Source organism: Macaca fascicularis, chromosome X, assembly GCF_037993035.2.
Source record: "Macaca fascicularis isolate 582-1 chromosome X, T2T-MFA8v1.1".
Taxonomy (NCBI): Eukaryota; Metazoa; Chordata; class Mammalia; order Primates; family Cercopithecidae; genus Macaca; species Macaca fascicularis.
In genome coordinates this window covers 104,312,440-104,328,441 of record NC_088395.1, presented here as the reverse complement: position 1 = coordinate 104,328,441, position 16,002 = coordinate 104,312,440, and the positions used below count along the sequence as shown (strand labels likewise).

Below are 16,002 nucleotides of genomic sequence, written 5' to 3'. Positions count from 1 at the left end.
ATGGACACTACCTGTAATAATATTTTATTTGTGGCCAATGGGACTCTAGACATTTAAATAAATTCAGTCTGTAAATGAGATATTTGGCTATAGCTTTATTTTTATTGTAAATCAAAACTATATAGCATGTTACATGTATTGCATATATATTAATTTCTGGATTTCCATTTTTCCTTTGAGCTCTGGCCTTAAGCTCAAATTCTCCTAGTTGTGGATACTAACGTTTGCAGACTTCCTATTAAGGAATTTGCCTATTTGGGTCTGAGCGGGGAGAAAACGCCAATGTATTTGATTCCTGATGTAAACCATTCCAAGGGAAACAATGGTGTTTGGTTTGCCTTGGAAACAAATGTTTCAGATCGTATTATTTATAGACCTGGTTATTACATTGTCCAGATCTTCATCTTCAAGTCACCCCACCCATGATGAGATATTCTATTGAAGGCTCTCCAGAAAATAATAATCTACAGTCCTTTTATTACTCATTCCAGATTTTTACCCTTCTGAGCATTTGAAGCCCACTTGCTTAATTCTATACTCAATACCAAAACAAAACAAAACAAAACAAAACCAAAACCTTTTCTGTTGAAATAGTTTCTCTGGAGCATGTAAATCACCCTTCTGATGTTTCTAAACTTTTCAGTTGCACAGTATCTCCACTACTCTAGCAAGCAGTGCTAAAGAAAACCTTATGATTCCTACAAGTATGTTTTTAATATGATCCCATGATCTCTACCTGACCAGACCCATACAAAAACACTCCTGCACTTCTCTTTGGTTGAGGCCTCTCCTCCTAGAATGTTCTCATATCCTGTCTTGACTCCTCAGAGTTCATGCCTTTTCACTTGTATTTAACCTTAATTATCATAGGCAGTACAACATTTAATGTATATCTTAACTTTATTGAATAAGTAAGTAGCCATTACATATAGATTGCAAGTCATTCTTGGTCCTGCTTAGAGATAGGTGTTTATTCCAAGGTGAAACGAGAGCACAAATCCACAGTTCTACTGCAAGTGAAATACTTCTTCAGGGTGGCTTGGTATGGACACAATCTCCCTCAATACCCACTCAAAGCAGTCTTTGCTTTCACCTCTCCCTTCAGGTAAGGGATTCACGGTATTTAAAATAAGCTTGTAAAGAACCCTTCTGTATCAGAGGTAGTTTTGTGCCTGTATTGTGAACCATAGAAGGCATCTGGTCAAAGGCGTCAAAAAAGGGGCAGAAGAGGTACATCAGAGCACAGAGTTGGGATCGATTATTTTTCTCAAGTTAATTGGCCATGGGGGCAAAAGTATCAACCAAAATTTAGAATAGCCTATCCATCCATTTAACAACAAAGCATGCAGTAGCCTGTGCAGACAGTAGCTTTTAGAGACAAACTTCGATTTGGTTTGAGCACCATGAATGCATCTTAAAAAGTGAAAAATTCATTTATGTGCAATGAGTACTGTAGTGAGCTGCACGGTGCCCCCGCCCCCCCAAAAATATATTCAATATCCTAATCCCTGGAACCTGTGATAGTACCTTATTTGGAAAAAAGGTCCTTTCAGATGTAATTAAGAATCTTGGAATAAGGGAATTAACATGGGTAATCTATCTGGATGGGCCCTAAATCCCATCATAAGTGTCTTTTTAAGAGAGAGGCAGAGGTAGATTATATATACAGAGGGGAAGTGATGTGAAGACAGAGCAGAGGGAGATGCAGTCACAAACCAAGGAATGATGGCAGCCACAAGAAACTGGAAGACATGGGAAGAGTGCTTCCCCTAGAGTCTCCAGAAGAAGTTCAGCCCTGCCAACCCCTCAATTTTGGACTTTTGGCCTCCAAAACAACAAGATAATAAATTTCTATTGTTTTAAGCCACTGGGCTTGAGGGTAATTTGTTACAGCAGCCACAGGAATCTAATACAGATTGTGGAACTGGGAAATCGGGTACTTCTGTAACAAATGTCTTAAAATGTGAAAATGGCTTTGTAACTGGATAATGGGTAGAGACTAGAAGAATTGTGGTGGGTGTGATAGAAAAAGCTAGATTGCCTTAACCAGACAGTTGGTAGAAGTGTGAATGTTAAAGGCATTTATAGTGATGGTTTAGAAAGAAATGAAGATTTTATTGGAAAATGGAAGAAAGGGAATCCTGGTCATATAGTGGCAAAAAGTTTATCTAAATCGTCTAGTACAGTAGTGTGAAAAGTAGAATAAATGATGAACTTGGATGTTTAGCTGAGGAAATTTTCAAGTCTAGTGTTAGAGGTATAGCTTAGTTTCTTCTTAGTGCTTATAGTAAAATAAGACAGAAAAGAGACACATTGACAAAAGAGGCTGGGCATGGGGGCTCACACCTGTAATCTGGCACTTTAGGAGGCCAAGATGGGTGGATTGCTTGAGGCTAGGAGTTCGAGAGCAGCCTGAGCAACATAGCAAGATCAAGCATCTACAAAAAATGCAAAAAATTAGCCAGGCATGGTGGCATGCACCTGTAGACCCAGCTACTTGGAAGGCTGATGCAGGAGGATCGCTTGAGCCTGGGAGTTTGAGGTTACAGTGAGCTATGTTTGCACCACTACACTGCAGCCTGGGTGACAGAGTGAGACGTCATGTCTAATAAATTTTAAAAACATTTTTTTAAGAGAAAAGAACCATATAAGTGGACAAGGAATCAGTACCTGATAACTGGGTAAATTCGGAGCCTATTCAGGTTGCAAAAAAAAGGATGCTAAAATTAGGAGATTCACTGTTAGAAAAGTGTGCTCTGGAGATAAGCCCAAGGGTGTGTCTTGACAACCTTTGGCTAGTGCTGAAGAGGTTAGGCATTAACTTGTGGATTTATTTGACTGTTTCAACAGAAGCCAAGAATAGAGATGGGGTTATTCAGGAAAAATCTGTGAGAACCCTCTTTTCTGAATGTGTGAATCAATGTGACATACATGGAAGACCCACAAGGTTTTTGAGAATGCTATACCAGCAGAAACACTTCCAACTGGGCCTAAAAGGGACAGGGACAGAATAAAATGAAAGAAGATTGTGAGACTGCCAAAAGTCTACAGGTAGGAAACCCATTGATAAAACTACTCAGCTGCAAACACGTGCTACCCTTCAAGATAAAGGAAGCACCATCCTGAGAGCAGAACTGCAGGTACAGAGGCAGAGGCCCAACTGTGGGAACACAGGAAGAAATGCAAGCCACAGGCACAGAGGCAGAGGCCCAATCCATAGTCCAAGAAAGAAGAGCTACAGGCCCAAAGGGTGGAGCACTGAGAAAGAGGATTACTGCCAGGTCTTGAAATATAAGAAGAGAAATTTGTCTGGCTAGATTTTGAAAATGATTGGGACAGGAGACTCCATTCCACTTTCCATTCTCTCCTTTTTGAAACAGAAATGTCTGTAACCGTTATCCTATGCCTGTTCCCACCATTGTAATTTGAAAGCAGATAAGTTTTCTGTTTCACTGGTTCTCAGAGGAAGAGGAATTTTGCCTCAGGAAAGACCATACCAGAGTTTCACTCATACCTGATTTAGATTATCTAAATAATAAGCTTTGGAACCTTTGAACCGATGATATTTGAATGAGATTTTGGACTTAGGATTGAGTCCAAAATGGGTTGAGACTTTTGGGAATGTTAGGATGGGATGAATGTCCTTTACACATGAGACAGACATAAATTTTGGGCCAGAGGGCAGACTTGGGTGGGCTAAGAGTGGCTTCCTAAAAGATATAGCCACATCCTAATCCCCAAAACCCGTGAATGTTATCTTATTTGGAAAAGGAGGCCTTGCAGATGTAATTAAGTTAAGAATCATGAGGTGAGGAGATTATCCTGGAGTCATCTGGGTAGTCTCTATAAGTCATAATAAGGATCCTTATAAAACAGAGGCAGAGGGAGATTAGGTACACAGAGGAAGGTGATGTGAAGACACAGCAGAAAGAGAAATGTGGCCATAAGCCAAAAAATGCCACGAGCCACCAGAAGGTGGATGTGGCAAGGAAAGATTCTCCTCTAGGGCCTCTGGAGGGAGCATGGCTTTGCTGCCCTCAAGAAATGTAAGCAAATAAGGTTCTGTTGTGTTAAGCCATCATATTGGTAATTGGTTACAGCAGCCAAAGGAGATGGATGCAATTAGTTAATATTTTAAGAATTCTGTACCTTTAAAAAAATATTCTGAAGAAAATCTGCATAAATGGTGCTTCTCACATGTGGCAGTAATATGGCCAACAAAAGACCTTAGTGTAATTTGGTTTCATACTAAAAATGTCACTATATAGTTATTTTAGTGATACTTTTCAATCTAAAACAAAACTGCAAATGGCTAGAGCAGGACCATTATAAATCTGGGAAACAAACCTTTTAACTCAATTATTGGAACTTCATGAAAGACCCTGAAAAGTTTTTTAATGTTTGTGAAAAGCAAGTGGGATTTGCTCTAAATAAAAATATATAAGTTATCAATAATAGTACTTCATTCGTTCTTGTTCACAAACTAGAAAATAAGGCAAGTTTGCGTCTGGAAAAGGTGATACATATCAGTATTTCTACCTTGACCAGCTTGATAATATAGCTAGGCATATGCTCCCAAATTTTAGTCAGGGTTAACATTTTCAAAATCACTCTCCTACAGACTGATTGATAAGCTGTCAAAAGAATTAAAAAAGCCATACCACGAAGATTTCAGAAAAGACATTGTAAAGTCAAAAATACACATATTACGTATTTACATAAATTAGAACCTAAACTTTTGTTGTTAAAAAACAGTGTAACTGATATGTCCCTTAAATGTGTGTGTGCACATGTGTGCGTTTGTGTATGTGTGTTTTCAGATCGGATAGAACTGTAAAATCTCAGATACTGTCACCCTTTTTGCTTTCTCTATTGTAGCAGCTTCAGAGCTTTTTAAAGTATAATACCTAAGTAAGGATGCACTGGAGGCAAAGGCAGCAGTTTGAATCATTATACATCTATATAAAGGAATCTGTAAGCTGCTGGTCACTTGTTTACTTTATCTCAGATGGGGATTTGCCAAGCCAGCCATTTGTTCTTCTCTCTGAATATCTACAATGTGCTTTGAATGAGTAGAAACAGTATTTTCTATAAGAAATATACATGTAAGAAATTTCTTACAATAATCACAATCATCTGCGTGAATTAGACTTAAAATTGCACTCCAGAGAAGTTATACCACATTATTTCAATGTATATTTTAAAATAATAGACAAGTTAAGTATAACTTTTACTCCCTAATCTATTTAAGAAAAATGTAGAACCTGTTTTCCCTGCTAGACTTGTTTTGGCAGCATCATTTTAATTTGTTAATATAAGGTAAGTAAGTATGATGATAATTGAGAAGTTCACTTAGTTGGAATTACTGTAGCAAGAGATATAAATATATACACATATTTACACATACATACATAAAATTTTTTTTCTTCTTCAGACCACCAAAGTGAAATTGGAAAGAGAGTAGAAAGGGAGATAAAACAATTGACCTTTTAGACAGTTTTCTGCTGCCTCCTGCAAAAAGAATTCTTTTTCCTCTCAGGTTTTCTAGAATTCTATTCCCTGCCTTCAAGGGACTCAAGGGAGAAAGAAGCAATAGAAAAAAGAAATAAACCACAGAGCATAGGAATCAATATTTGTCTTTGAAATCTAAATAAAGGTAATAGAATTTTCAGGTTCATCCCTAGCATAAACATTAAAATGTGAGGGTTTTCTCAAAAATAGCCATATAAAGTATTTGTATAAAGTAGATATCTGTGCATAATTAGAAAATACCTCTTTAAATAAAGTTTAAATCACTTTCCCTAACTGATTCGGTTAAACTTTGGTTTATTTTTAGCAATGAGAAGTGCTTGCAATATCATGCTGAAATGCTAGCTAGACTAATGATAAGTTTAATTTCAGCCAAAGCAGATGAATCCATCAGCTTTCACTTGAGATAAGATTCTAAATAACTCAACTGGGGTGGAGCAGTACTTTCATGAATTTCCAAAATGGCTTCTCTTACAGTGTGCATAATATTAGCCCCTCTCCAAATCAAGATGTATATTTTTCTTGGCCCTTTTCTATTATATATGTAACAGGAATTGGAAGCTGACACTGGATAATACTTTCTATTCTTTTTCTTCTCTTTTGTTTTTGGTGGGGGTGACTTACACATTTAAGATTTTAAATTTTTGACAGACTGAATGTTTTTGAAAGCCTTAGAACTCTTCAATTTCTTACACTTTCATCATCACAGTCAGGTCACACACAATTACAAATGATACACATCTTTACACTAAAATGGAACACATTTTGCAATCCTGATAACTGTATTCAGATTAGAATAATTGTGGGAGGAGTCTTGCAATAGTATTACAAATGCACACTACTTCATCCAGCTTATCTTGATCTTTGCAGAAATGCACTTATTCCCTTTCCAGCCGCTGAGTGCACACTTTGTTCTTCTCAAAATGCATCATTTTGTTTACTTAAATATTTTCATATTCTTTGGCATCAGGAATCACTTAGATGAGATAGCTCCATTGTGGCGAGAGCGTGACCTTTCCAAAGGTACTCGTCTGTTATCTGTAAGACAAAGTGAAAAAGAACCAAAAGCATGGTAAGCTTTAGATCTTTGCTATTACATGATGTTAGGTTGAGAAAGGTTTTCAAATAGTCCTGAAAAATCACTTCAAATGAATATGTAAATAAGTAACAAGGAACTCAGATCTGAGGAGTTCATGCGGCAGCTGCCCGGCTGAGTTCAAGAGTTCTGCAATCAGCAATAAATGACTTTTTCTTGGTAAGCGAAGTCAGAGTGATAAAAGAAATGGAAGCATTCTCTCAAGCACAGTCCCCTTGGAAATAGCAGGCAACAACAAAATTCTTTGGTAAAGATGTTAAATTGAAAAGATCTATATACAGCACCTTTTGTTGGAAAGCACTTCAATTCCCCATGAGTTTTCAATCTGTATGTTGGCTACCTCTAGAGGACACCAGCATGGGCAGAGCAGAAAAGAGTTTTTATTTTTTACAATGATTGCAGTATGTGTCAATCACACTAGCTACGAAATTTGCTTGATTGTATGATGTAAAAAAATTCAATATATAGTCATTATGGGAATGAATAATGAATAGGACCTATTCTAGGTCCCATTCCCACCTCCCGTCACAGGAAGAATAATTATTATAGAGATAACAAAACTTGGAAAACAAAGTTTAAAAGCACTGAAAGTTGCTGAAAATAGTTCTAGCTTTAATAGGGAAAAGGTTTACAGCTCTGCATTGCAATGATCACTACTATGTTATTATCACCTCTGTTTTATGCTCCGCTTAAATGCAATTGATGTGGGTGAAAATCCCTTTCTGACAAAAGCATAATATACTTAGATTCTCTATTTAGAATGAGACTAGGTCCCTAGAAATAATGACAACCACCAGCACTTACATAAATGCTAACACTTTACACTCGTTAATTTGCTAATTCACACAACATCCCCGGGAGGTAAGCCCATTTCATTCTATCCTATTATCTGTGCTTCAGTGATGAAGGTTACACAGCAAATCAATGGTATGATGGGGGATTATAATGCAAAGTTAATGCCTAAATGTCAGACCTGCTTTGTTCGGAGGTGAAGGTTGGGGCTTCCCAAGCTGCTACTCATTTCCTCCTTGAGATGATGACACCCAACTAACACATCCTGCCTGTTATATGGCTAGGAAAAACTCAGAACTGCTGAGGTTTTGCCATGGTGCCTTTCTTGTCTGTGCTACCATCTCTTGACTGATTTCCCGGTAGTCTGTGGTCAGCAGGCAGAGGAAAGCTAACGGGCCTCCATGACCCCAGCCTCATTAACACCACGGTATGAGTGTCCTGAGCCAACCAGCCATAAACTTAAAGCCTACTGAGTGCTTCATAATGCAATAATATCACTGAGAGGTGAGAAAGAAAGAAAGGCATTTTCTCTACTCAGAGATATATCTGAGTGATGGATTATTTGGGTATCCTTTTGAAGATACCATTAAAAAATCCATTATTTAGTTTGAGATATAGATCACAATTCAGCTAAAAATGTGAAGATAACATTCCTGAATAAAGGACTTATTACTTAGATGTCACTGGTTTGCATACAGATTGGTTTTCTACTTCTTAGAAAACATTTAAAAATGAGATTACAATATAATGGTTCCCATTGCATTGCTAGCATGAAAGTGTTTGGTGTTAAAGCTACCAGACATGAGAATGATGGTAGCATTCCCAGAGGATCATGCTGACTTGAAAAAAGACTTGTGCCTTGGTGGTCCTACACACTAAGGTCAACAGGCATCCACACTTCACTTCAGTAATGCTACTGGCACCCCACACCATCACTCACTACCCACTAGGTCCAAGACAAGTACCACATCCAAAAACCCAGCTTTGCAGCAACAAATGATGGGATGTAAGGCTTCACATCAATGTGCAACTTACTGGTGTCATCTGGTATGAGAAAACAAAGTTTCAAGTCAAAACAAACTGACGAAAAGACATGAAAGCTTTTGCAAGGCAGGATAAACATTGAGGTCAGGGCCTAAATGCAGCTTTTGACATGCACAAAACATAATTATTCTAGATTTTCTCCCTCCCTTTTTTCCTTTCTCCTTTTCTTCTTTGCCTCTACCTCCCACACCTCTCTGGATGTCTAATGTGTCCCAATATTAATGAGATAATTATAAGAAGCAATTCTGTAAAAGTTGCCACTTACATTTTCATAATGTCAACCTACAACCTTTATGAAAAAAATATCATTAGAAACAATAGCAGCAATGGCTGATCTGGACCTTGTATTTCCAACTCTCTGTATGTATGTTAAAACTAATTTAGTTAAAAAAACCAACAAACATATACACACACATATATATAATTATAAATATATGTGTGTGTGTGTGTATATATATGTACACACACACTCTTATACTCTGCGTGTTTTTGTGTGTGTAAATTTGGTTTCACTTATCTTCACATTCTAATGGCTAGCAATCTAATGATGATGACTTCCATGTTTGGAGTCATGTCTTCTTTTAAGTAGAGATTGAATATCACTCAATTGTTTGAAATACAACTTTTATATTTATAGTATTAAAAACTAATGGGGAAAAAGCCATGGCCTGGCCCTCATAAGGTCAGGACTCATAGCTGGCATCATATTTATGAGAAAAGGGCAAACGTTAGATATGATTGCTGCCAGAAGTGATACATTAATTTGGGTGATAGTGGACATGGTTGTATGTCCTCTTTGGAAACAGGTGGAGAAACTGGGTGCTCATGTGATATGATCTGAGAGCTCCATGAGACCCAGCCTGAATCCAATTCACTTTTCTAACTAGTCTCATTCTCCTAATACTAGTATAGTTTAGGCGAAAAAAATACAGGCTTCTCCTTCAAAAAGTCAATCGTTGACAACACATGTATTTACCTGAGATTATATGGGGGCTTTGTTAACAAGTAGTGGCATCCCTTCCAATCTGCCTGTTATCTTTTTGGAAACCAAAGAGAGAAAAATGGAAGAGGAGGGTCTGTCTATGTATGTATACTTCTTGGGGACATTGTGCAATGAAATACAGAAAAACACACTTGATTGGAGGATGGGGTAACATGAGTTGTCATATTCTTCATCTGAGTCATTTTTCTTCATAGACTAACACATTATGGTCTAAGAATTCATTAAGGGATTCTAATGTTTGTAAACATGAGGATTAATGCAGCAATAAGCCTGAGAAATCAATCCCAAAATGGACCTTCCAAATCCACCAGAGTCGGCTATGCATACGCTAACAGATTCTTTTTGTTCATCAAAGGCTTTGAAATGTGCCCCACGTAAAGGTGAATAGATTCTGACTATGAAGAGTGACCTGGATAAAGCATAAGGTTGAAGACAGGAACATAGTTATACAAAAATGTGCATCCTGGGCCCGGCACGGTGGCTCCTGCCTGTAATCCCAGCACTTTGGGTGGCTGAGGTGGGCGGATCACCTGAGGTTGAGAGTTTGAGACCAGCCTGACCAACATGGAGAAACCCGGTCTCTACTAAAAATACAAAATTAGCCGGGCATGGTGGCGCATGCCTATAATCCCAGCTACTCAGGAGGCTGAGGCAGGAGAATTGCTTGAACTGGGGAAGCAGAGGTTGTGGTGAGCAGAGATCGCGCTATTGCCAGTCTGGGCAACAAGAGCGAAACTCCATCTCAAAAAAGAAAAAAGAAAAAGGGGGGAAGGAAGGAAGGGAGGAAGGGAAAGGAAGGGAAAGGAAAGGAAAGGAAAGGAAAGGAGGAAGGAAGGAAGGAAGGAAGGAAGGAAGGAGAGAGAGAGAGAGAGACAGACAGACAGAAAAAAAGAAAGAAAGAAAGAAAGAAAGAAAGAAAGAAAGAAAGAAAGAAAGAAAGAAAGAAAGAAAGAAAATGTGCATCTTATGGAGAAAGCATGGCCAAAACAAAAGTAATATTCAAATCTTTCACCAAAAAAAACTATAAAACCATGGCCCAGCTTAAACATGGTTCTGCAGCTTCTGAATATCAGGTTAACCAGCTCAAACAGATGTCAAGGCTTTCCCTGCTGTCATATAAGAAGCTTTATGCCTTTTCTAAGCATAAATTGATTTGGCATTCATCTCAAAACCTTCCTAACTGAGTTCTGCAGTAAATGGACTAAACCCATTATAGTATTGCTTTAGAATTCATTCATGCAATCATTTATTCAGCAACGATGTACAAAGCACATCATCCACAAAATACCTGAATGTCACAAAGTTTCAGATCCACACCTAAATCTACATCATTAATTTCCTTCTTACTGAAAACTTTGTCAAGTGAAATAACTGGGAATAAGCACAGTACAGATAAAGCTTAAACACAATGTGACATGAGATAGACTGGAGGACTCAAGCCTGCGTTATGTAACCTGGGAGTGTGCAAACAATCCTCTAACACAGTGAGTGAGTGCCAAAAGCACAAGGCTGTATCTTGAATATGGCATGAGGAGGTAAACTTGGGATTGAAAAAAACTGTTATAAAAGGGCCATGTCCATTATTCATTCCCCACAAGGTTAGGTGTCCATCTGTTGTGGCCTAGGGGAAGGCTGTTTCTTTCCCTATGGTGCTTCATAGGCATGTAGAGATACCAATGTTGACCTAACATTATTTACTAGTCCCTCACAGCAGGATAACATAAATGAAGTCTATGACCCTTATATACATAGTGTTACAAAATATCCCATTTTAATGCCAATTAGTAGGCTAGAAAACAAAGTAAAAGAAATCTTCTGTAATTTACAATGAGCTTTGCTTTCTCCAAAGCCCTTTGAAAGTGATGATGTGGCAGATTTACCGTCAGTGGTCAGGCATTGTTTCTAGCAAAGAGCGAGTGGAGGTCTGGGTCTACTGCAGCTTAGACTAAGGAAACCAAGAAAACTTTTTTATGTTGCTTCCAAAAATTTCCATGGAGTAGCTATTTGCATCCCAAGCACTGATGAGAGAAAGATGATTTATTTTGGACTGTTATACTGAAATCATCTCATATGGACTTAAGTTTTTTCCCCCTTGTGTCCAAAATGGTTTTATTTATGCTTTTCTCTGTGATTTTAGAAATCCTGACTTGGATATAGTTTCTTACTCACCAGAAATGACTGCAAGGTGGCAGCCAAATTAGGCTTGAGCCTAATCTCTTTGTGGGGGACAGCCAATTGCTCTACTAGTTGACTAGATTCTTTCTCCTCACTGTGACCAGAATAGTGTCTTTTGTGTGTGTGTATGTGTGTGTGTGTGTGTGTATGTATATATATATATATATATATATATATATATATACTGAGCTCAAACTACATATGCAGTTTGGTGTTCTACCTTTTCATTTAATATTGTATTGTAGAAATGTTCCATGTCAGTAAAATTCTGGAACATGATAGTTACGTCTTTACAAATGCCATATGTAGAAGTGGCATTGTCAGGGTATGCAAAAGTAAGTCCAAATGTATTCCAGAATAGTTGTATTAATTTAAATCCAATTGGCAATATATGAATTTGTGTATCTCATCTCTTCATTAGGTATTAATCTTTTTAAAATGTGCTAATATAAAAAGTGAAAAAATTGCATCTGATTCATTCTTTTTGCATTTATTCAAATACTAATTAGGTGGAACTTTTCATATGTCTTCCTTTCTGTACTGATCGTGTCTTTTGCCCATTTATCTATTGGGATCTTAGGTTTCTGCTTTTGTTTTTATTTTAAATGGTACATATTAGGGATACTAAACAATTGAAATATTTATTAGAAATATTTTCCTTAGTTTGTTGATTGCTTGTTGATTGTTATTTATTTTGTGTTGTAGGTTTTTAGGAACATATGGTTTCATTGTTTGTTGTTGTTTTTATGAAACTAAATCTATCAATCTTTTACACTGTGATTTGTTTCTTTGTTTTTAAGCTTAGAAAGTCCTTTTCTCTAGCCCGAGACATGTGACATTCAACTATATGAGTTCTTGCTCTTTAAGGTTTCTCTTGTTTATTTTATATTTAACTATTTAAATGATCTGTAATTCATTTTGTTATACGATGTCGTGTAAGTTTGCACACCAGTTTGTTTCTTTTTTTTTCTTACAAAGAGGAGATGGGCTGTCCTCGCACTATTTGTTGAATAATCATGAAATTTCTATAATGATTCATGGTAACTCCTTTATCATATATTAAATTGCTATACTAGGGTTTCTGTTCCACTGATATTGAGATTATTCCATATTTTTGTGCCAATAGCTTCTGATTTCATTATTTCAGCCTCATGATATGTTTTAATATCTGGTGGAGTTAAACCTCCATTACTTACATTTTCATTTAAACTATGTAGTTTTTAGGACACATTTTAGAACTCTACATGCTATAATCCCAAAACAACTTAAAAATAACACAGCTAGATAAACAAACCCAGTGGGTACTTGTCTAGAAGCCAATCGATTACCTCCACTTAACAATTAAATAGTTCTAGACCTATTCTAATCTCAATGACATTATAATGTGCAAACTAGAAACAGGTCATGTTGTGTAATCTGTATCCTTCATTACATGCAAATAAATCCGTGCAAAGAAAACAGAAACCTAGATTACTGTGGTAGTTCAGTTTGGTAGAAGAAATGAAAGTTATTTTAACGAGGATGGTAATGGAAAGCAATAATGTTGAAATAGTTCAGAGGCTACTGTGACTATAGACACACGACTCCCATTAACTGTAATTGGACTTAAACACATGTAATGATAACAAAATAGACCCCTAAATGTCTTTCCAATTGGAAAATAAGCAAATGTGTTCCACCAAACAGAGTGCTTTTGTGTAGAAAATACAGTATTCTAATTGAGATGCACAGATTACTTTCACATTGATATTGTTCACGGTATGATGTTGGTATTTTTCCCATGCATAGGGATGTAGATCTGCTAGAGGTAACTTCTGTACAAAGAACGCCTTTCCTTTTCTTAGTGCTCAGCATTCGTTATGCTATTAAAGGAAAAATCTCAATAGTTGCAATGGATTTATTAATTCAGTAGCTTGTTATCAGCATGAAACTCTGCTGTGCTAGGGGAAAAACAAATTATATTTTACAAAACTGCAGTAGTGAGATTAAATCACTTTTCTATATTTCACTTTCTTCTTATCCTCCCTGCCAGGTAGTAACTCTACTCTCTATCTCTATTATGAACCTCATATTTTGCAAACTATCAAGTCTCGTACTAATATAAAGGTACATTATCAAACAAACTCAATTATAGTAACTTTAGGAAGATTGAAATACCTGATAAAAGTAAAATCACATAGTACAATAATGTTATTTCAAGGCATTAAAAACATATCCACATTAAACTACAAATGTAGAAAATATGCAATCCTTACTTTTATCTATCATAAACATGATATTTTTATAACATGTACAGCCAACCTCTTGGGGTTCTGAATGACTGGCATTTACATAATTGATAACGTGGGCATTTCAAGAAATCTTAGAAAAGAATGGTTCAGAAAAAATTACATCAGTGTATTGTTCAGTATTTCAACTGCCACAGACCTTGCTATTGATTATCTTTGGACTCAATGTCAAAGCTAGTGAATAGATTTTTTAAGATGTCCTTGGTTTTGTACATGAGCCATGCATTATGTTTGCTTCTTTACTAGAGAATGGAATTGGGTTGTAAGACAGATTTTCTCTCTATGATGTTCAAAGTCTGATGAGGATGCCTGCATATCTAGAAAATATAGACAAGGGTGACAAATAAATACATGAAGAAAGTTAGGCAATAGTTAGTAAAGCTTCCAAGGAAGTTATATATGTGAAACTTACATTGAAGAGCAAGCTAACAGAAACCACACAAACTATAACAGAGATGCTCCAGGTGTCTATGATAGTGGCTTACACATAGCAGTTTCTAGAAACTTGTCTGTTGATTAAATAATCATCCAATCATTACAACGAATCAGAAACTGATCCTTGAATTCACCTTCAGCTCTGCTGCTTTCATAGAGGGAATGTATTTTGACATTAATACAAGGAAAAGAAAGGCTTTCTTCTGTCTATCCATACATTGTTACTGCATAAGCTATCTGCAGGGAACCTGAACAGGCACCCTTATACGCTATTAGGGTAGAAAGGATAAATGTACCAACAACTAGAACATGAAACTAACTATATTGTCCCTTGTAGCATCATTGCATTTTAAGTACAAGGGAAGTTCAGAGTGGAGAAAAATCATATCCCTTGAGTACAGGAGTTGGGAGTCAGGGAAAAATTCATCCCAGTGAAGCCTTAAAAGATAGGGGTTTTTCAACAAGAAGAAACAGAAAGATAGCTGTTAATTTCTGATTAGTAGAAAAAGGGAGTTCTAATTCTCGAATATTGCTATTTAATGACTACATGTTTCCTATTCGCAAGGAGGGTATGAAAAGCAATGAATGTATAAAGGGAGAACCAGAATGCCTATACATATTTAACCTTTATTTTCTAAGAAAAGGAAGAAAATAATGAAATAAAACATACTGACTGGACTTGTAGTTATTAGAACTAAGACAGAGTGACAACTGTTTCAATAAACAGGTAATTTTAATTTTAATTCTATTTTTTTTTAAATCTTGAAGCGTTTACATAGAAAACAGGAGTTCTGCTTTAAAAAGTGAGCAAAAATGGGCTCTCTGAAATCTTCCAAAAAGGTTCTATTGTTGAAGCCTAGATATCCTAGATAGTATCAAGAGTGACAGTAGAAAAGCCAATCAAGGCACAGACTGCAATAACTTGGGCCGGGAGTGTTTGGCAGGGTGAGAGCTCAAGCAGCCATTTGGGTTGGTGGAGAATAAACTAGCTGTTAAATGGCATGGTGGTTACAAGGTCAATTCATTACTACCGCCTGTCATCTCTGTGCCTTTCTACTCCATGTGTGGCATATGTGCCTATGACTAAGAATAGTAGGCATCAGCCATTTCTCTAACTTTGAGCATATGATGGACAATCCTCTGTCATTTTCTGAAGCAGTTGTTTGTGATCTGCCTGAACTTTGTTGCTGATATGCTGACTTAGAATACACTTACCTGTCACCTGCCTTTGTTTCTGAATCACTCTAAGACCATATATCTACTCTTTTTGTTTTTAACATGTGCAACCCATCTCTTGGGTCTGGGCTACGTACTTCTTGCTGATGATGGAAGTTTTAGCTTAGTCAGTCCAACTCTCTAGCTTAAGGAAGCCCAGGTACCCTTGATATGCAGGCTCGCTAGTTTCAGCAGTAAGGCAGAAATGGCAGTCCTTCATTCACCCTGCATGACGTCTCCATTTCCCAAAGAACCAGATCACAGAAATATACCATTGCCTATGATTCTGAGGAGAAAAAGATACTTAACGTACAGCTTACAATGCAAGAGTCTATAAACAGGTGCTTCCCATTAGCAGTGTTCCCCATGCTAGCCGTGCTTAATTACTTAACCAGTTGTATGAACAAAGGCAACCTGTATGGTTA

At 37.0% G+C, this 16,002-nt stretch overlaps 1 protein-coding gene across 5 annotated transcripts in view; it reads right to left on the bottom strand.

Moving 5' to 3' along the window:
* Positions 1-881: 881 nt before the first annotated feature.
* Positions 882-16,002, bottom strand: part of DIAPH2 (diaphanous related formin 2) — a 919,127-nt gene continuing 904,006 nt past the window's right edge. For all 5 annotated transcript variants that reach the window (XM_065538079.1, XM_065538080.1, XM_065538081.1 and 2 more), the window contains one exon: positions 882-6,567. In XM_065538079.1, coding sequence (XP_065394151.1) covers positions 6,503-6,567 — 65 coding nt within the window. In that variant the 3' untranslated portion in view covers positions 882-6,502. The remainder of the gene's footprint in view (positions 6,568-16,002) is intronic.